This window comes from Oncorhynchus clarkii, chromosome 15 (genome assembly GCF_045791955.1).
Source record: "Oncorhynchus clarkii lewisi isolate Uvic-CL-2024 chromosome 15, UVic_Ocla_1.0, whole genome shotgun sequence".
Taxonomy (NCBI): Eukaryota; Metazoa; Chordata; class Actinopteri; order Salmoniformes; family Salmonidae; genus Oncorhynchus; species Oncorhynchus clarkii.
In genome coordinates, this window is record NC_092161.1 from 1,451,743 (window position 1) to 1,472,203 (window position 20,461).

Here is a 20,461-nt window from a genome sequence, read left to right on the forward strand (position 1 = left end):
CTTAGGCCCCACCCTAGACCCTGCCCCTACCTTAGGCCCCACCCTAGACCCTGCCTTAGGCCCTACCCTAGACCCTGCATTAGGCCCTACCCTAGACCCTGCCCCTACCTTAGGCCCTACCCTAGACCCTGCCCCTACCTTAGGCCATACCCTCGACCCTGCCTTAGGCCCTACCCTAGACCCTGTCCCTGCCTTAGGCCCTACCCTAGACCCTGCCTTAGGCCCTAGCCTAGTCCCTGCCTTAGGCCCTAGCCTAGACCCTGCCTTAGGCCCTAGCCTAGACCCTGCCTTAGGCCCTAGCCTAGACCCTGCCTTAGGCCCTAGCCTAGACCCTGCCCCTACCTTAAGCCCTACCCTAGACCCTGGCTTAGGCCCTACCCTAGACCCTGCCACTACCTTAGGCCCAACCCTAGACCCTGCCTTAGGCCCTACCCTAGACCCTGCCCCTACCTTAAGCCCTACCCTAGACCCTGCCTTAGGCCTTACCCTAGACCCTGCCTTAGTCCCTACCCTAGACCCTGCCCCTCCCTTAGGCCCTACCCTAGACCCTGCCCCTACCCTAGACCCTGCCTTAGGCCCCACCCTAGACCCTGCCCCTCCCTTAGGCCCTACCCTAGACCCTGCCCCTACCTTAGGCCCTACCCTAAACCCTGCCTTAGGCCCCTACCCTAGACCCTTACCCTACCTTAGATCCTACCCTAGACCCTGCCCCTACCTTAGGTCCTACCCTAGACCCTGCCTTAGGCACTACCCTAGATCCTGCCTTAGGCCCTGCCCTAGACCCTGCCTTAGGCCCTGCCCTAGACCCTGCCCTAGGCCCTACCCTAGACCCTGCCCCTAGGCCCTACCCTAGACCCTGCCCCTAGGCCCTACCCTAGACCCTGCCCCTAGGCCCTACCCTAGACCCTGCCCCTAGGCCCTACCCTAGACCCTGCCCTTAGGCCCTACCCTAGACCCTGCCCCTACCGTAAGCCCCACCCTAGACCCTGCCCCTACCTTAGGCCCTACCCTAGACCCTGCCTTAGGCCCTACCCTAGACCCTGCCTTAGGGCCTACCCTAGACCCTGCCTTAGGCCCCACCCTAGACCCTGCCCCTACCTTAAGCCCTACCCTAGACCTTACCTTAGGCCCCACCCTAGACCCTGCCCCTACCTTAGGCCCTACCCTAGACCCTGCCTTAGGCCCTACCCTAGACCCTGCCTTAGGCCCTACCCTAGACCCTGTCTTAGGGCCTACCCTAGACCCTGCCTTAGGCCCCACCCTAGACCCTGCCCCTACCTTAAGCCCTACCCTAGGCCCTACCCTAGACCCTGCCCCTACCTTAGGCCCTACCCTAGACCCTATTCCCTGCCTTAGGCCATACCCTCAACCCTGCCTTAGGCCCTACCCTAGACCCTGCCCCTACCTTAGGCCCTACCCTAGACCCTGCCCCTACCTTAGGCCCTACCCTAGACCCTGCCCCTACTGTTGGCCCTACCCTATACCCTGCCCCTATCTTAGGCCCTACCCTAGACCCTGCCCCTACCTTAGGCCCTACCCTAGACCCTGCCCCTACCTTAGGCCCTACCCTAGACCCTGCCCCTACCTTAGGCCCTACCCTAGACCCTGCCCCTACCTTAGGCCCTACCCTAGACCCTGCCCCTACCTTAGGCCCTACCCTAGACCTTGCCCCTACCTTAGGCCCTACCCTAGATCCTGCCCCTACCCTAGACCCTGACCCTAGACCCTGCCCCTACCTTAGGCCCTATCCTAGACCTTGTCCCTCTCTTAGACCCTGCCTTAGGCCCTACCCTAGACCCTGCCTTAGTCCCCACCCTAGCCCCTTGCCCCTAACCTATGCTCGACCCTAGTCCCTACCCTAAGACCCTAGCCTCTATCCCCTACCCAACCCCATCCCCTACCTTTCGATCCCAGCCTCTATCCTCTACCCTAGCCTCTAACCTAGGCCCTATCCTAGCCTCTACCCAACCCCATCCCCTATCCTAGCCTCTACCCAACCCCACCCCCCTACCCTAAGACCCAAGCCTCTACCCAACCCCATCCCCTATCCTATCCTAGCCTCTACCCAACCCCATCCCCTACCCTAGGACCCTAGCCTCTATCCTACTCTTTATCCTCTAACCAAACCTGTCCCGGCCCTACCCTAAGACCCAACAATGTTGAGGGTGGTAGTAGTAGTAGTATTAATGTAGGCGGTAGTAGTAGTATTAATGGGGGTGGTGGTAGTATTATTAATGGGGGTGGTGGTAGTATTATTAATGGGGGTGGTGGTAGTAGTATTAATGGGGGTGGCGGTGGTAGTAGTAGTATTAATGGGGGTGGTGGTAGTAGTATTAATGGGGTGGTGGTAGTAGTAGTAGTAGTAGTAGTAGTAGTAGTAGTATCAATGAGGGGTGTAGCAGTAGTATTAATGGGGGTGGTGGTAGTAGTATTAATGGGGGTGGCGGTAGTAGTATTAATGGGGGTGGTAGTAGTAGTATTAATGAGGGTGGTGGTGGTGGTGGTGGTAGTAGTAGTATTAATGGGGGTGGTGGTAGTTGTATAAATGGGGGTGGTGGTAGTAGTAGTATTAATGAGGGTGGTGGTGGTAGTAGTAGTATTAATGAGGGGTGTAGTAGTAGTATTATTGGGGGTGGTGGTAGTAGTATTAATGAGGGTGGTGGTAGTAGTATTAATGAGGGCAGCGGTAGTACTTTAACTAGAGTTGAGGTCCCTCCCTCATGAAAATCTAATTAGCATAATAAAACAATCTCCATAAAATCTGTCAGTTGAAGCTGGAGGTGTTTTTGTACACTGGATTATTTCAATCCGCCGATGTGGCGCTTCTGCAACCGCAGTGAGAAGTGACATATCTGGAGCGGGATTTATCAGACCATGAGACATATCTGGAGCGGGATTTATCAGACCATGAGACATATCTGGAGCGGGATTTATCAGACTATGAGACATCTAGAGCGGGATTTATCAGACCATGAGACATATCTAGAGCGGGATTTATCAGACCATGAGACATATCTGGAGCGGACAGACACTTCAGACAGACACTTCAGAACAAACTTCCTTTTTAAAGGGTCTTAAAATTCAAGTTCAAATAGGAAAATTATCCTTGGTATGACCTTAAAACAATTCCATATACACCCCCCCCCCCTTCCTGGCTTAGACTGTTTAGTGCCAAAAATAAGGGGTTAAATATACATTGTTTTTTATATAACAAATGTTTCCTGATATTTCCTATATATCCCCGGCTGAGACTGTTATTGGTTAATATGCTTTCTTTGTAAAGTAGTAATCAACTGTGAACAACAGAAGGTCAGTAATAATATCATCATAGTTAATAACATCCATTTGGTTCAATAACTCACCTCGGTGTGCCCTTGAGCAAGGCACTAACCCCTCAGTATTTCAGGGCTGCTGTGCAGCTCTGTTCCCAGCCTGGTGGCTGTCCGGTTGGGTATTGTGACAGGGAAAACAATGAACAGTATCCGTGCAAACGGACAAATAAATGAAGTATTATATTACTCCCACTTTATGCCTCTGTCCCGGGATAATCAACCCAGAAACCATCACATTTCTTTCACTTGATCTTTCCAACCTTTATAATCCTCTCTGTTGCCATTTTTCCTTTCAACAGGATTTAAGAGTCAAGCTGGAGCATGAGAGAGAGAAACGGTGAGTTGCAACTTCCACTGTTTTTCTACTTCTCTTTCCAGGGAGGTGTTGTGTTATATCATGACTGAGTTCTCATGTCCAGGGAGGGGGAGAAGGGGGGTGTTGTGTTATCTCATGACTGAGTTCTCATGTCCAGGGAGGGGGAGAAGGGGGGTGTTGTGTTATCTCATGACTGAGTTCTCATGTCCAGGGAGGGGGAGAAGGGGGGTGTTGTGTTATATCATGACTGAGTTCTCAGGTCCAGGGAGAAGGAGAAGGGGGGTGTTGTGTTATATCATGACTGAGTTCTCATGTCCAGGGGAAAGTAGAGAAACACGACAGTGTTGTTTCCTGCCCCATAGAGCCTCACGACAGTGTTGTTTCCTACCCCATAGAGCCTCACGACAGTGTTGTTTCCTACCCCATAGAGCCTCATGACAGCGTCCTGCCCCATAGAGCCTCACGACAGCGTTGTTTCCTGCCCCATAGAGCCTCACGACAGTGTTGTTTTCTGCCCCATAGAGCCTCACGACAGTGTTGTTTCCTGCCCCATAGAGCCTCACAACAGCGTCCTGCCCCATAGAGCCTCACGACAGCGTCCTGCCCCATAGAGCCTCACGACAGCGTCCTACCCCATAGAGCCTCATTATTATACAGTAATTGTGGCTGTCCTAATGGTAGGACATTGTTATACAGTAATTGTGGCAGTCCTAATGGTAGGACATTGTTATACAGTAATTGTGGCAGTCCTAATGGTAGGACATTGTTATACAGTAATTGTGGCAGTCCTAATGGTAGGACATTGTTATACAGTAATTGTGGCAGTCCTAATGGTAGGACATTGTTATACGGTAATTGTGGCAGTCCTAATGGTAGGACATTGTTATACGGTAATTGAGGAGGAACAAGTGACGTGAAGCAGTAGACAAACAGACACTGCCTCTCACCTGTAGCAGTATGTTACCATCACAACATCAGAGATGACTGACTAAAGAGTGTGGAGTTGGAAACAGAACGTTAACCCTCTGACAGATCCTCTCTGTGCCGGGGACTCTGTGCCGGGGTCTCTGTGCCAGGGTCTCTGTCTGTACCTTCAGGATGACCTCTATCCTCTGTTCCGCAGCATCATCCCGTTCCAGCGACCTCTGAAAATCAAGGAGCTGCTCCAGAAGGTCACAGAGGCCTTTGGACAACAGATGGACCTCTTCTACACAGACAAAGAGGTAGACAAGATAACACAACACAATAACACAACAGAACACCATCACATCACACCACATGACGTAATGGTGTTACACCACAGCATGACATAATGGTGTCACACCACAACATAACATAATGGTGTCACACCACAACATGACATAATGGTGTTACACCACAGCATGACGTAATGGTGTCACGTCACAACATGACATAATGGTGTCACGTCACACCACAACATAACATAATGGTGTCACACCACAACATGACATAATGGTGTCACATCACACCACATGACGTAATGGTGTTACACCACAGCATGACATAATGGTGTCACACCACAACATGACATAATGGTGTCACATCACACCACATGACGTAATGGTGTTACACCACAGCATGACATAATGGTGTCACGTCACACCACAACATGACATAATGGTGCCACACCACAACATGACATAAGGGTGTCACGTCACACCACAACATGACATAATGGTGTCACACCACAACATGACATAATGGTGTCACACCACAACATGACATAATGGTGTCACATCACACCACATGAAGTAATGGTGTCACACCACAGCATGACATAATGGTGTCACACCACAGCATGACATAATGGTGTCACACCACAGCATGACATAATGGTGTCACACCACAGCATGACATAATGGTGTCACCCCACAGCATGACATAATGGTGTCACCCCACAGCATGACATAATGGTGTCACGTCACACCACAGCATGACATAATGGTGTCACGTCACACCACAGCATGACATAATGGTGTCACGTCACAGCATGACATAATGGTGTCACGCCACAGCATGACATAATGGTGTCACGCCACAACATGACATAATGGTGTTACGTCACAACATGACATAATGGTGTCACAACATGACATAATGGTGTCACACCACAGAATGACATAATGGTGTCACACCACAGCACAGCATGACATAATGGTGTCACGCCACAGCATGACTTAATGGTGTCACGCCACAGCATGACATAATGGTGTCACGCCACAACATGACATACTGGTGTTACGTCACAACATGACATAATGGTGCCACAACATGACATAATGGTGTCACAACATGACATAATGGTGTCACACCACAGCATGACATAATGGTGTCATGTCACACCACAGCATGACATAATGGTGTCACACCACAGCATGACATAATGGTGTCACACCACAGCATGACATAATGGTGTCACACCACAGCATGACATAATGGTGTCATGTCACAGCACAGCATGACATAATGGTGTCATGTCACAGCACAGCATGACATAATGGTGTCATGTCACACCACAGCATGACATAATGGTGTCACACCACAGCATGACATAATTGTGTCATGTCACAGCACAGCATGACATAATGGTGTCATGTCACAGCACAGCATGACATAATGGTGTCACGTCACACCACAGCATGACATAATGGTGTCATGTCACACCACAGCATGACATAATGGTATCACGCCACAACATGACATAATGGTGTTACGTCACAACATGACATAATGGTGTCACAACATGACATAATGGTGTCACAACATGACATAATGGTGTCACACCACAGCATGACATAATGGTGTCACACCACAGCATGACATAATGGTGTCACACCACAGCATGACATAATGGTGTCATGTCACAGCACAGCATGACATAATGGTGTCACAGCACAGCATGACCATAATGGTGTCATGTCACACCACAGCATGACATAATGGTGTCATGTCACAGCACAGCATGACATAATGGTGTCACACCACAGCATGACATAATGGTGTCACACCACAGCATGACATAATGGTGTCATGTCACAGCACAGCATGACATAATGGTGTCACAGCACAGCATGACCATAATGGTGTCATGTCACACCACAGCATGACATAATGGTGTCACAGCACAGCATGACCATAATGGTGTCATGTCACACCACAGCACAAGATGACAAGATGATGAAAGTATCTTGTCTCAGAATAACTAAGAACTTTGTCTCTGACTTAACTGTTGGTGTCTTGTCTCTGACTTAACTGTTGGTGTCTTGTCTCTGACTTAACTGTTGGTGTCTTGTCTCTGACTTAACTGTTGGTGTCTTGTCTCTGACTTAACTGTTGGTGTCTTGTCTCTGACTTAACTGTTGGTGTCTTGTCTCTGACTTAACTGTTGGTGTCTTGTCTCTGACTTAATAACGGTTGGTGTCTTGTCTCTGACTTAACGGTTGGTGTCTTGTCTCTGACTTAATAACGGTTGGTGTCTTGTCTGTGACTTAATAACGGTTGGTGTCTTGTCTCTGACTTAATAACGGTTGGTGTCTTGTCTGTGACTTAATAACGGTTGGTGGATCTGGATAAGACTATAATGTTATATAAATGTCTCCCTGCAGCGTCTGGTTCCTCTAAAGAGCCAGGAGGATCTAGACAGAGCGGTGCTCAACGTGGGCTCTAGCAGCCTGCTCAGACTACTGCTGAAAACTCCCAAGAACAACCACGTGAGTCTACACATTCACACACACACACACGCCTTAGAATACATTGTTCAAGCATATAGTATACATGCAACAAATACGAAGCCTCTACAAACGTTATGTTTCCTCCGACACATTGGTGCGGCTGGCTTCCGGGTTGGATGGCGCTGTGTTAAGAAGCAGTGCGGCTTGGTTGGGTTGTGTATCGGAGGACGCATGACTTTCAACCTTCGTCTCTCCCGAGCCCGTACGGGAGTTGTAGCGATGAGACAAGATAGTAGCTACTAAACAATTGGATACCACGAAATTGGGGAGAAAAAGGGCAAAAAAATTTTTTTAAATAATAATAATAAATAACACCCCTCTTCTCTCCACTGTTTTACCTCCATGATTTGTGTGTTATAATTTGGTGTGAGAAATGCTGTAATGCGTATTATTGTGATTACATGGACAGAGCAGTGGTCACCGACCTGAGTCAAGGTCACTCAGTCAAAATGCAAGACGAGATCTACCGCTCAGATTGTTTTTTAACATGACTTAAAAAACGTACGCCTTTGCAACATTAACCAATTAAAAAAAGTTCTGTAGCAACGAGGTTTGTGCAGTAAACTATAGGCCCAATACATTATCACTGCATATTGGCTTTGCTTGATTTGCCCTGCCAAACATTGTTGTTCATACCATTTAAACATTTGAGGTGGACTATATGATCACGCCGGTAATAGATAAGTTGTTGTATTACTTGTGAGGCACAGCTGAGTGAGCAGACATTTACAGAATTTACTTTTTACTGGGCTGCATCTGATGGTCAGTCTCAGCAGAGGGAGAAAGCAGCAGACTGAGGGTCAGTCTCAGCAGAGGGAGAGAGCAGCAGACTGAGGGTCTGTCTCAGCAGACTGAGGGTCTGTCTCAGCAGACTGAGGGTCTGTCTCAGCAGACTGAGGGTCTGTCTCAGCAGACTGAGGGTCTGTCTCAGCAGACTGAGGGTCTGTCTCAGCAGACTGCGGGTCTGTCTCAGCAGACTGCGGGTCTGTCTCAGCAGACTGCGGGTCTGTCTCAGCAGACTGCGGGTCTGTCTCAGCAGACTGCGGGTCTGTCTCAGCAGACTGCGGGTCTGTCTCAGCAGACTGCGGGTCTGTCTCAGCAGACTGCGGGTCTGTCTCAGCAGACTGCGGGTCTGTCTCAGCAGACTGCGGGTCTGTCTCAGCAGACTGCGGGTCTGTCTCAGCAGACTGCGGGTCAGTCTCAGCAGACTGCGGGTCTGTCTCAGCAGACTGCGGGTCTGTCTCAGCAGACTGCGGGTCTGTCTCAGCAGACTGCGGGTCTGTCTCAGCAGACTGCGGGTCTGTCTCAGCAGACTGCGGGTCTGTCTCAGCAGACTGCGGGTCAGTCTCAGCAGACTGCGGGTCAGTCTCAGCAGACTGCGGGTCAGTCTCAGCGGAGAGAGAGAGCAGCAGACTGACATACAAAGCTCAGATTTCTCACTTCCTGTTTTGATTTCTCCTCAGGTTTTTGCCTGCCAATTTGAGTTCTCACAGACATCTTTCAAACAGTTTTAGAAATTGAGAAAACTGAGTGTTTTCTATCCAATACTAATAATAATATGCATATATTAGCAACTGAGACTGAGGAGTAGGCCGTTTACTTTGGGCACCTTATTCATCCAAGCTACTCAATACTGCCCCCCAGCCATGAGAAGTTTTAAACATGAAGTCACTCATAAAAACAGCATCTCTTGGCTGTGTTTAAACGTTGTGAAATCTCACAGTATTAACTAGGCTGTGTTCTTTGACAGTCTCTCTCTAGTCATGGTTGTAGATTTATTTTACACCTGCTACGTTTCTGCAGACACGGTCGTCTCAGCCATCCGATTAGCCAGCGGTAGACCTAATAGTGCCCTTGCTTTGCTGTCCGGTCCTGCCGGGAAGGCAGAGTTTGTAATATAGTGCAGCCGACTACATTCCTACTATAGAATGAGAATAATCAGCATATTTCCTTGATTCCAACAGTTCAGTTAACTAGGCCTCGATGTGTTTGCCCATATAGTTAAATAAAGGTAAAATAAAAATACATTATTATGCTGCTTGGCACAACGTGGAAATAATAAAAGTGGAGAAAATAATTGATTGAACAGTAGACATGGAGAAAGTCTCATTGAAATCACTTATAATGTTTGTGTTGCCACCCTAAGGTCATGAACTACTCAGAAAGCAGATTTACTACTTGTATTATTCATTTATATTAACCCCATCACCACTCCCCCCCCCCCCTCTTCAGAGGATAAATATCTTGGTTATTTATTTTTTTACCTATATATTTTAAACATAAATTGCCATCACATATACCGTCAAATGTGAAAAATATTGTGATATGAAGTTTTGGCCTTATTGCCCAGCCCAACGTTATCTGTTGTGATGTGCACAGAGATGAACTAACTGACAACAGTTACTTCCTTAGCTGTCCTTCTTCACTTCCTCTCCCGTCCACTTCCTGTGTGTCTAGTTCCTACAGGTGGGCAGTAGGGACAAACAGAGCGAGCTTAGGTCGTCCCGTTCTCTAGGGGATCTGAAGGGTTGTATACTCAAGTGCTCAGAGAGGGTCCGAAAACACTCCACAGGTTAGTCAATACACACTCACACACACACACACACACACACACACACACACCTCGCACTACCCTGCTCTGTACACTTTCGGTGCCAAGCAAGGCAGCGTTACACTCAATTTCTGTGACTTCCTGTACTCACATCCACCTCCTATAGGAATGACTTCCTGTGCTGACATCCACCTCCCCCCTCCAGGTTCTCTCCATGCAGGTCGTAGGTCCCCCCCTCCAGGCTCGGTCCCAGAGGAGCAGCAGCAGATTGCCAGGCAGGGCTCCTTCACCTCTATTCACACAGAGGGAGAGTTTATACCTGAGGGCCTGGATCAGAAGGTAAGAGACAATATACTATTCTGTCTCTGTCACTAAGGGACAGTTTATACCTGAGGGTCTGGATCAGAAGGTAAGAGACAATATACTATTCTGTCTCTGTCACTAAGGGACAGTTTATACCTGAGGGCCTGGATCAGAAGGTAAGAGACAATATACTATTCTCTGTCACTAAGGGACAGTTTATACCTGAGGGCCTGGATCAGAAGGATCAGAGACAATATACTATTCTGTCTCTGTCACTAAGGGACAGTTTATACCTGAGGGCCTGGATCAGAAGGATCAGAGACAATATACTATTCTGTCTCTGTCACTAAGGGACAGTTTATACCTGAGGGCCTGGATCAGAAGGTAAGAGACCATATACTATTCTGTCTCTGTCACTAAGGGACAGTTTATACCTGAGGGCCTGGATCAGAAGGTAAGAGACAATATACTATTCTGTCTCTGTCACTAAGGGACAGTTTATACCTGAGGGCCTGGATCAGAAGGATCAGAGACAATATACTATTCTGTCTCTGTCACTAAGGGACAGTTTATACCTGAGGGCCTGGATCAGAAGGATCAGAGACAATATACTATTCTGTCTCTGTCACTAAGGGACAGTTTATACCTGAGGGCCTGGATCAGAAGGTAAGAGACAATATACTATTCTGTCTCTGTCACTAAGGGACAGTTTATACCTGAGGGCCTGGATCAGAAGGTAAGAGACAATATACTATTCTCTGTCACTAAGGGACAGTTTATACCTGAGGGCCTGGATCAGAAGGATCAGAGACAATATACTATTCTGTCTCTGTCACTAAGGGACAGTTTATACCTGAGGGTCTGCATCAGAAGGTAAGAGACAACGTAGTACTCTCTCATTCGCGAGCTGCTCAGTGACGTGAGCCTACCAGACAAGCTAAATGCCTTCTATGCTCACTTTGAGGCAAACAAAACTTAACCATGCATGAGAGCACCAGCTGTTCCAGACGACGGTGTGATCACACTCTCCGTAGCCGATATGAGTAGGACTTTTAAACAGTTCAACATTCACAAGGCCTCAGGGCCAGACGGATTACCTGGACTCATACTCAGAGTATACGCTGACCAGCTGGCAATGTCTTCTCTGACATTTTCAACCTCTCCCTGACCCAGTCTGTAATACCAACATGTTTCAAGCAGAGCACCATCCCTGTGCCAAAAGGATGCCAAGGTAACCTGCCTGAATTATAGTTCAGTAGCACTCTGTAGTCATGAAGGGCTTTGAAAGGCTGGTCATGGCTCACATCAACACCATCATCCTAGCCACCCTGGGTCCACAACGCTGATGCTCATCACAAGGGGCCCCCCAGGGGTGCGTTCTTAGTCCCTTCTTGTACTCCCTGTTCACCCATGACTGTGTGGCCATGCACGACTCCAACACCATCATTAAGATTGCCGCCGACACTGGTGATAGGCTTGATCACCGACAGCCTACAGGGAGGAGGTTAGAGACCTGGTGATAGGCCTGATCACCGACAACAATGATACAGCCTATAAGGAGAGGTCAGAGACCTGGTGATAGGCCTGATCACCGACAACAATGACACAGCCTACAGGGAGGAGGTCAGAGACCTGGTGGTAGGCCTGATCACCGACAACAATGATACAGCCTATAAGGAGAGGTCAGAGACCTGGTGGTAGGCCTGATCACCAACAACAATGACACAGCCTATAAGGAGAGGTCAGAGACCTGGCAGTGTGATGCCAGGAGAACAACCTTTCCCTTCAACATGATCAAGACAAAGGAGATGATTGTGAACTACAGGAAACGGAGGGCCATCCACATCGATGGGTGCTGTAGTGGATGGGTAGGGAGCTTCAAGTTCCTCGGTGTCCACATCATTAAAGATCTATCATTGTCCACTCCCACCAACACAGTTGTGAAGAAGGACAGGACAACGCTGCTGCTACTGTTTATTATCGGTCACTTCATTCCTAGTTATACGTACACATCTACCTCAACGACCTCATACCCCAGCACCTCCAATCAGTACTGGTACCCTGTGTATATAACCTAGTTATCATTACTCAGTACTGGTACCCTGTGTATATAACCTAGTTATCATTACTCAGTACTGGTACCCTGTGTATATAACCTAGTTATCATTACTCAGTACTGGTACCCTGTGTATATAACCTAGTTATCATTACTCAGTACTGGTACCCTGTGTATATAACCTAGTTATCATTACTCAGTACTGGTACCCTGTGTATATAGTCTAGTTATCATTACTCAGTACTGGTACCCTGTGTATATAACCTAGTTATCATTACTCAGTACTGGTACCCTGTGTATATAACCTAGTTATCATTACTCAGTACTGGTACCCTGTGTATATAGTCTAGTTATCATTACTCAGTACTGGTACCCTGTGTATATAGTCTAGTTATCATTACTCAGTACTGGTACCCTGTGTATATAACCTAGTTATCATTACTCAGTACTGGTACCCTGTGTATTTAACCTTGTTATCATTACTCATTACTCAGTACTGGTACCCTGTGTATATAGTCTAGTTATCATTACTCAGTACTGGTACCCTGTGTATATAGTCTAGTTATCATTACTCAGTACTGGTACCCTGTGTATATAACCTAGGTATCATTACTCAGTACTGGTACCCTGTGTATATAACCTAGTTATCATTACTCATTACTCAGTACTAGTACCCTGTGTATATAACCTAGTTATCATTACTCAGTACTGGTACCCTGTGTATTTAACCTTGTTATCATTACTCATTACTCAGTACTGGTACCCTGTGTATATAGTCTAGTTATCATTACTCAGTACTGGTACCCTGTGTATATAACCTAGTTATCATTACTCATTACTCAGTACTGGTACCCTGTGTATATAGTCTAGTTATCATTACTCAGTACTGGTACCCTGTGTATATAGTCTAGTTATCATTACTCAGTACTGGTACCCTGTGTATATAACCTAGTTATCATTACTCAGTACTGGTACCCTGTGTATATAACCTAGTTATCATTACTCATTACTCAGTACTGGTACCCTGTGTGTATGTTATCTTCTCTCTCTGTCCCTGACCTTCTCTCATCCTCAGTCAAATGTGTCTGTTTCCTCGTACATCTCTGTCTCAGTCAAATGTGTCTGTTTCCTCGTACATCTCTGTGTCTGTTCCCTTGTACATCTCTGTCTCAGTCAAATGTGTCTGTTCCCTCGTACATCTCTGTCTCAGTCAAATGTGTCTGTTTCCTCGTACATCTCTGTGTCTGTTCCCTTGTACATCTCTGTCTCAGTCAAATGTGTCTGTTCCCTCGTACATCTCTGTCTCAGTCAAATGTGTCTGTTTCCTCGTACATCTCTGTGTCTGTTCCCTCGTACATCTCTGTCTCAGTCAAATGTGTCTGTTCCCTCGTACATCTCTGTCTCAGTCAAATGTGTCTGTTCCCTCGTACATCTCTGTCTCAGTCAAATGTGTCTGTTTCCTCGTACATCTCTGTCTCAGTCAAATGTGTCTGTTTCCTCGTACATCTCTGTCTCAGTCAAATGTGTCTGTTTCCTCGTACATCTCTGTCTCAGTCAAATGTGTCTGTTTCCTCGTACATCTCTGTGTCTGTTCCCTCGTACATCTCTGTCTCAGTCAAATGTGTCTGTTCCCTCGTACATCTCTGTCTCAGTCAAATGTGTCTGTTCCCTCGTACATCTCTGTCTCAGTCAAATGTGTCTGTTTCCTCGTACATCTCTGTGTCTGTTCCCTCGTACATCTCTGTCTCAGTCAAATGTGTCTGTTTCCTCGTACATCTCTGTCTCAGTCAAATGTGTCTGTTTCCTCGTACATCTCTGTGTCTGTTCCCTCGTACATCTCTGTCTCAGTCAAATGTGTCTGTTTCCTCGTACATCTCTGTCTCAGTCAAATGTGTCTGTTCCCTCGTACATCTCTGTGTCTGTTCCCTTGTACATCTCTGTCTCAGTCAAATGTGTCTGTTTCCTCGTACATCTCTGTCTCAGTCAAATGTGTCTGTTCCCTCGTACATCTCTGTGTCTGTTTCCTCGTACATCTCTGTGTCTGTTCCCTTGTACATCTCTGTGTCTGTTCCCTCGTACATCTCTGTGTCTGTTCCCTCGTACATCTCTGTGTCTGTTCCCTCGTACATCTCTGTCTCAGTCAAATGTGTCTGTTCCCTCGTACATCTCTGTCTCAGTCAAATGTGTCTGTTCCCTCGTACATCTCTGTCTCAGTCAAATGTGTCTGTTTCCTCGTACATCTCTGTGTCTGTTCCCTCGTACATCTCTGTCTCAGTCAAATGTGTCTGTTCCCTCGTACATCTCTGTGTCTGTTCCCTCGTACATCTCTGTGTCTGTTCCCTCGTACATCTCTGTGTCTGTTCCCTCGTACATCTCTGTCTCAGTCAAATGTGTCTGTTCCCTCGTACATCTCTGTGTCTGTTCCCTCGTACATCTCTGTGTCTGTTCCCTCGTACATCTCTGTCTCAGTCAAATGTGTCTGTTCCCTCGTACATCTCTGTGTCTGTTCCTTTGTACATCTCTGTCTCAGTCAAATGTGTCTGTTTCCTCGTACATCTCTGTGTCTGTTCCCTCGTACATCTCTGTCTCAGTCAAATGTGTCTGTTCCCTCGTACATCTCTGTCTCAGTCAAATGTGTCTGTTCCCTCGTACATCTCTGTGTCTGTTCCCTTGTACATCTCTGTCTCAGTCAAATGTGTCTGTTCCCTCGTACATCTCTGTCTCAGTCAAATGTGTCTGTTCCCTCGTACATCTCTGTCTCAGTCAAATGTGTCTGTTTCCTCGTACATCTCTGTGTCTGTTCCCTCGTACATCTCTGTCTCAGTCAAATGTGTCTGTTCCCTCGTACATCTCTGTCTCAGTCAAATGTGTCTGTTTCCTCGTACATCTCTGTCTCAGTCAAATGTGTCTGTTCCCTCGTACATCTCTGTGTCTGTTCCCTCGTACATCTCTGTGTCTGTTCCCTCGTACATCTCTGTGTCTGTTCCCTCGTACATCTCTGTGTCTGTTCCCTCGTACATCTCTGTGTCTGTTCCCTCGTACATCTCTGTCTCAGTCAAATGTGTCTGTTTCCTCGTACATCTCTGTCTCAGTCAAATGTGTCTGTTTCCTCGTACATCTCTGTGTCTGTTCCCTCGTACATCTCTGTCTCAGTCAAATGTGTCTGTTCCCTTGTACATCTCTGTCTCAGTCAAATGTGTCTGTTTCCTCGTACATCTCTGTGTCTGTTCCCTCTTACATCTCTGTCTCAGTCAAATGTGCCTGTTCCCTCGTACATCTCTGTCTCAGTCAAATGTGTGTGTTCCCTCGTACATCTCTGTCTCAGTCAAATGTGCCTGTTCCCTCGTACATCTCTGTCTCAGTCAAATGTGTCTGTTCCCTCGTACATCTCTGTCTCAGTCAAATGTGTCTGTTCCCTCGTACATCTCTGTCTCAGTCAAATGTGTCTGTTCCCTCGTACATCTCTGTCTCAGTCAAATGTGTCTGTTTCCTCGTACATCTCTGTGTCTGTTCCCTTGTACATCTCTGTCTCAGTCAAATGTGTCTGTTTCCTCGTACATCTCTGTCTCAGTCAAATGTGTCTGTTTCCTCGTACATCTCTGTGTCTGTTCCCTCGTACATCTCTGTCTCAGTCAAATGTGTCTGTTTCCTCGTACATCTCTGTGTCTGTTCCCTCGTACATCTCTGTCTCAGTCAAATGTGTCTGTTTCCTCGTACATCTCTGTGTCTGTTCCCTCGTACATCTCTGTCTCAGTCAAATGTGTCTGTTCCCTCGTACATCTCTGTGTCTGTTCCCTCGTACATCTCTGTCTCAGTCAAATGTGTCTGTTCCCTCGTACATCTCTGTCTCAGTCATAGTAAGGCTAACAATGTGATTATTCTGTTCCCTCGTACATCTCTGTCTCAGTCAAATGTGTCTGTTCCCTCGTACATCTCTGTCTCAGTCATAGTAAGGCTAACAATGTGATTATTCTGTTCCCTCCTACATCTCTGTCTCAGTCATAGTAAGGCTAACAATGTGATTATTATGTTCCCTCGTACATCTCTGTCTCAGTCATAGTAAGGCTAACAATGTGATTATTCTGTTCCCTCGTACATCTCTGTCTCAGTCATAGTAAGGCTAACAATGTGATTATTCTGTTCCCTCGTACATCTCTGTCTCAGTCATAGTAAGGCTAACAATGTGATTATTCTGTTCCCTCCTACATCTCTGTCTCAGTCAAATGTGTCTGTTCCCTCGTACATCTCTGTCTCAGTCATAGTAAGGCTAACAATGCGATTATTCTGTTCCCTCCTACATCTCTGTCTCAGTCAAATGTGTCTGTTCCCTCGTACATCTCTGTCTCAGGCATAGTAAGGCTAACAATGTGATTATTCTGTTCCCTCCTACATCTCTGTCTCAGTCATAGTAAGGCTAACAATGTGATTATTCTGTTGTGTTCTTCAGTTGCTGGAGCCCTTTGGGAGTGCAGGCAACTCTCTGTCCAGCAGCTGTCAATCAATAGACCAAGCATTGGACAGGTGAGACCCTTACTTCTCTGCGATATGAAACATCTATGTATGTAAATTAGTTATGTTTGTTGTCAATAATGTGGAGTGTGTAGTGATTATACTGTTCAGAAACACATGAGGGGGGAGAGGAGGATGAGGGGGGAGAGGAGGATGAGGGGGGAGAGGAGGATGAGGGGGGAGAGGAGGATGAGAGGAGGAGGAGGAGCGGGGGTAGGGAGGAGGAGTGGGTGAGGGAGTGGGAGGGAGGGGAGGAGAGAGAGGGGGAGAGGAGGATGAGAGAAGGAGGGGGTCGGGAGGAGGAGTGGGAGAGGGGAGGAGGTGGGAGGGAGGGGAGGAGAGAGGGGGGATGAGGAGGAGGGGGGAGGTGGGAGGGAGGGGAGGAGAGAGAGGGGGAGAGGAGGATGAGAGAAGGAGGGGGTAGGGAGGAGGAGTGGGAGAGGGGAGGAGGTGGGAGGGAGGGGAGGAGAGAGGGGGGATGAGGAGGAGGGGGGAGGAGGGGGGAGGTGGGAGCGAGAGGGGGGATGAGGAGGAGGGGGGAGGAGGGGGGAGGTGGGAGCGAGGGGGGGGGTGGGAGGGGAGGAGAGAGGGGGATGAGGAGAGAGGGGGGATGAGGAGGAGGGGGGAGGAGGGGGGAGGTGGGAGCGAGGGGGGGGGGTGGGAGGGGAGGAGAGAGGGGGATGAGGAGAGAGGGGGGATGAGGAGAGAAGGGGAGGGAGGGGAGGAGAGGGGGGGGGATGAGAGGAGGAGGTGCGGGGGTAGGGAGGAGGAGGTGGGAGGGGAGGAGGGGGGGGAGAGGAGGAGGAGGAGGAGGAGGGGGGGGAGAAGGAGAGGAAGAGCTCTAAAGGGCAGAGTGAGAGAGCAGGACCAGTCTATTAACTAGAGTCTGTTGACTGACTGGTTAGTAGACTGACCTGTTGACTAACTGTTTTGAACTGAAGTTGGTTCTGACCGGAGGGTGACCAGGTGCGGTCGTGTCCAGTCTGTGGGTGATGTTCAGCTGTTGCTTTGGCTTTAGAGGTCACCTTCAAGGTGAGAGACTGCTGACAATATGAATATTGACTTTGACCATTATATAGTGTTGATTTTTTAATGATTTTTTTATGTTGATTTTGTCAACCGACACCAGAAGCGATCAGGACATGCAGGTTAAAATATCAACATGAACTCTGAACCAATTATATTCATTAGGGGCAGGTCGAAAAGCATTAAACATTTGTCAATTTATCCATCTAGTTGCTGTTGCTAGCTAATTTGTCCTGGGATATAAACATTGGGTTGTTATTTTACCTGAAATGCACAAGGTCCTCTACTCCTACAATTAATCAACAGATAAAACAGTAAACAGAGTTCGTTTCTGGTAATCTCTCCTCCTTCAGGCTTCTTCTTCTTCTTCTGACTTTATTTGGCAGTTGGCAACCAACTTTAAGGTGCATTACCACCACCAACTGGACTGGAGTGTGGACCTCAGTTCATCTTTCAATCACCCCCGTGGGTCTATGCTCCTAAAAGTAAATGAGGAGGTGGGAGAGGCAGGACTGGTAGTGTGTCAAGCGTCACAAATAGAACCAAGTTTGGGACACGAGCGGTGTGGTCAGCATGTTACTGAGAGAGAGAGAGAGAGGTGTGGTCAGCATGTTACTGAGAGAGAGAGAGAGAGAGGTGTGGTCAGCATGTTACTGAGAGAGAGAGGTGTGGTCAGCATGTTACTGAGAGAGAGAGGTGTGGTCAGCATGTTACTGAGAGAGAGGTGTGGTCAGCATGTTACTGAGAGAGAGGTGTGGTCAGCATGTTACTGAGAGAGAGAGAGAGGGAAACGGCTCTACCTACACAAGTGTTATCTAGACAGTGGACAGGGGAACAATGACAGGATATGTTGCTGGAACTTTCCCCTCCAGTGGGCGCCGTGCCCTCTCATCCTGGGTCTCCCCTGCCGTCTGCCTCACTACACACTGGTTCAGACACACACACACACAGCGTTAGATGCTTGTTTACGGACATATTCAATCAATCCTTATCCCAGTCCGCTGTCCCGACTTGCTTCAAGATGTCCACCATTGTTCCTGTACCCAAGAAAGCTAAGGTAACTGAGCTAAACGACTACCGCCCCGTAGCACTCACTTCCATCATCATGAAGTGCTTTGAGAGACTAGTCAAGGACCATATCACCTCCACCCTACCTGGCACCCTAGACCCACTCCAATTTGCTTACCGCCCAAATAGGTCCACAGACGATGCAATCTCAACCACACTGCACACTGCCCTAACCCATCTGGACAAGAGGAATACCTATGTGAGAATGCTGTTCATCGACTACAGCTCAGCATTTAACACCATAGTACCCTCCAAACTCGTCATTAAGCTCGAGACCCTGGCTCTCAACCCCGCCCTGTACAACTGGGTACTGAACCTCCTGACTGGCCTTCCTCAAGTGGTGAAGGTAGGAAACAACATCTCTACTCCGCTGATCCTCAACACTGGGGCCCCACAAGGGTGCGTTCTCAGCCCTCTCCTGTACTCCCTGTTCACTCATGACTTCGTGGCCACGCACGCCTCCAACTCAATCAAGTTTGCGGACGACACTACAGTGGTAGGCCTGATTACCAACAACGACGAGACGGCCCACAGGGAGGAGGTGAGTGGCATGGCGGAGTGGTGCCTGGAAAATAACCTCTTCCTTGACGTCAACAGAATAAAGGAACTGATCGTGGACTTCAGGAGACAGCAGAGGGAGCATGACCCCATCCACATCAGCAGGGCCGTACTGGACAAGGTGGTAACCTGCACTGGCAGTCTGAAACGGTCCATCCACACAGACATGGTGAAGATGGCACAACAGCGCCTCTTCAACCTCAGGAGGCTTTAAGAAATTCAGCTTGGCCCCTAAGATCCTCACAAACTTCTACAGATAAACCAATGAGAGCATCCTGTCGGGCTGTATCACCGCCTGGTACGGCAATTAAACCGTCCGCAACTGCAGGGCTCTCCAGGGGCTGGTGCTGTCTACAGTATAGCACCTAGTGTCAAGATTAGAGAATATTGGTAAATAAGGTATTTCAGTTTTTTATTTTTAATACATTTGCAAAAATGTTAACCTGTTTTCTCTTTGTTATTATGGGGTGTTTTATTTATTTTATTTTTTATTTAACCTTTATTTAACTAGGCAAGTCAGTTAAGAACAAATTCTTATTTTCAATGACGGCCTAGGAACAGTGGGTTGACTGCCTGTTCAGGGGCAGAATGACAGATTTGTACCTTGTCAGCTCGGGGAACTTGTCAGCTTTAGAACCTTCCGGTTACTAGTTCAACACTCTAACCACTAGGCTACCCTGCCGCCCCAATTGTGATGTCATTATGGGTTATTGTGATGTCATTATAGGGTATTGTGATGTCATTATGGGGTATTGTGATGTCATTATAGGGTATTGTGATGTCATTATGGGGTATTGTGATGTCATTATGGGGTATTGTGATGTCATTATGGGGTATTGTGATGTCATTATAGGGTATTGTGATGTCATTATGGGTTATTGTGATGTCATTATAGGGTATTGTGATGTCATTATAGGGTATTGTGATGTCATTATGGGGTATTGTGATGTCATTATGGGGTATTGTGATGTCATTATGGGGTATTGTGAT

The 20,461-nt window shown here is 47.7% G+C and overlaps 1 protein-coding gene across 2 annotated transcripts in view; it reads left to right on the plus strand.

Annotated features, from left to right (window-relative positions):
• Positions 1-20,461, plus strand: part of LOC139366864 (mitogen-activated protein kinase kinase kinase 22) — a 98,097-nt gene that overhangs the window by 30,712 nt on the left and 46,924 nt on the right. For both annotated transcript variants that reach the window (XM_071104560.1, XM_071104561.1), the window contains exons 5-10: positions 3,632-3,669; positions 4,772-4,871; positions 7,275-7,379; positions 9,858-9,972; positions 10,157-10,290; positions 16,758-16,831. In XM_071104560.1, the coding sequence (XP_070960661.1) occupies positions 3,632-3,669; positions 4,772-4,871; positions 7,275-7,379; positions 9,858-9,972; positions 10,157-10,290; positions 16,758-16,831 (566 nt within the window). The remainder of the gene's footprint in view (positions 1-3,631; positions 3,670-4,771; positions 4,872-7,274; positions 7,380-9,857; positions 9,973-10,156; positions 10,291-16,757; positions 16,832-20,461) is intronic.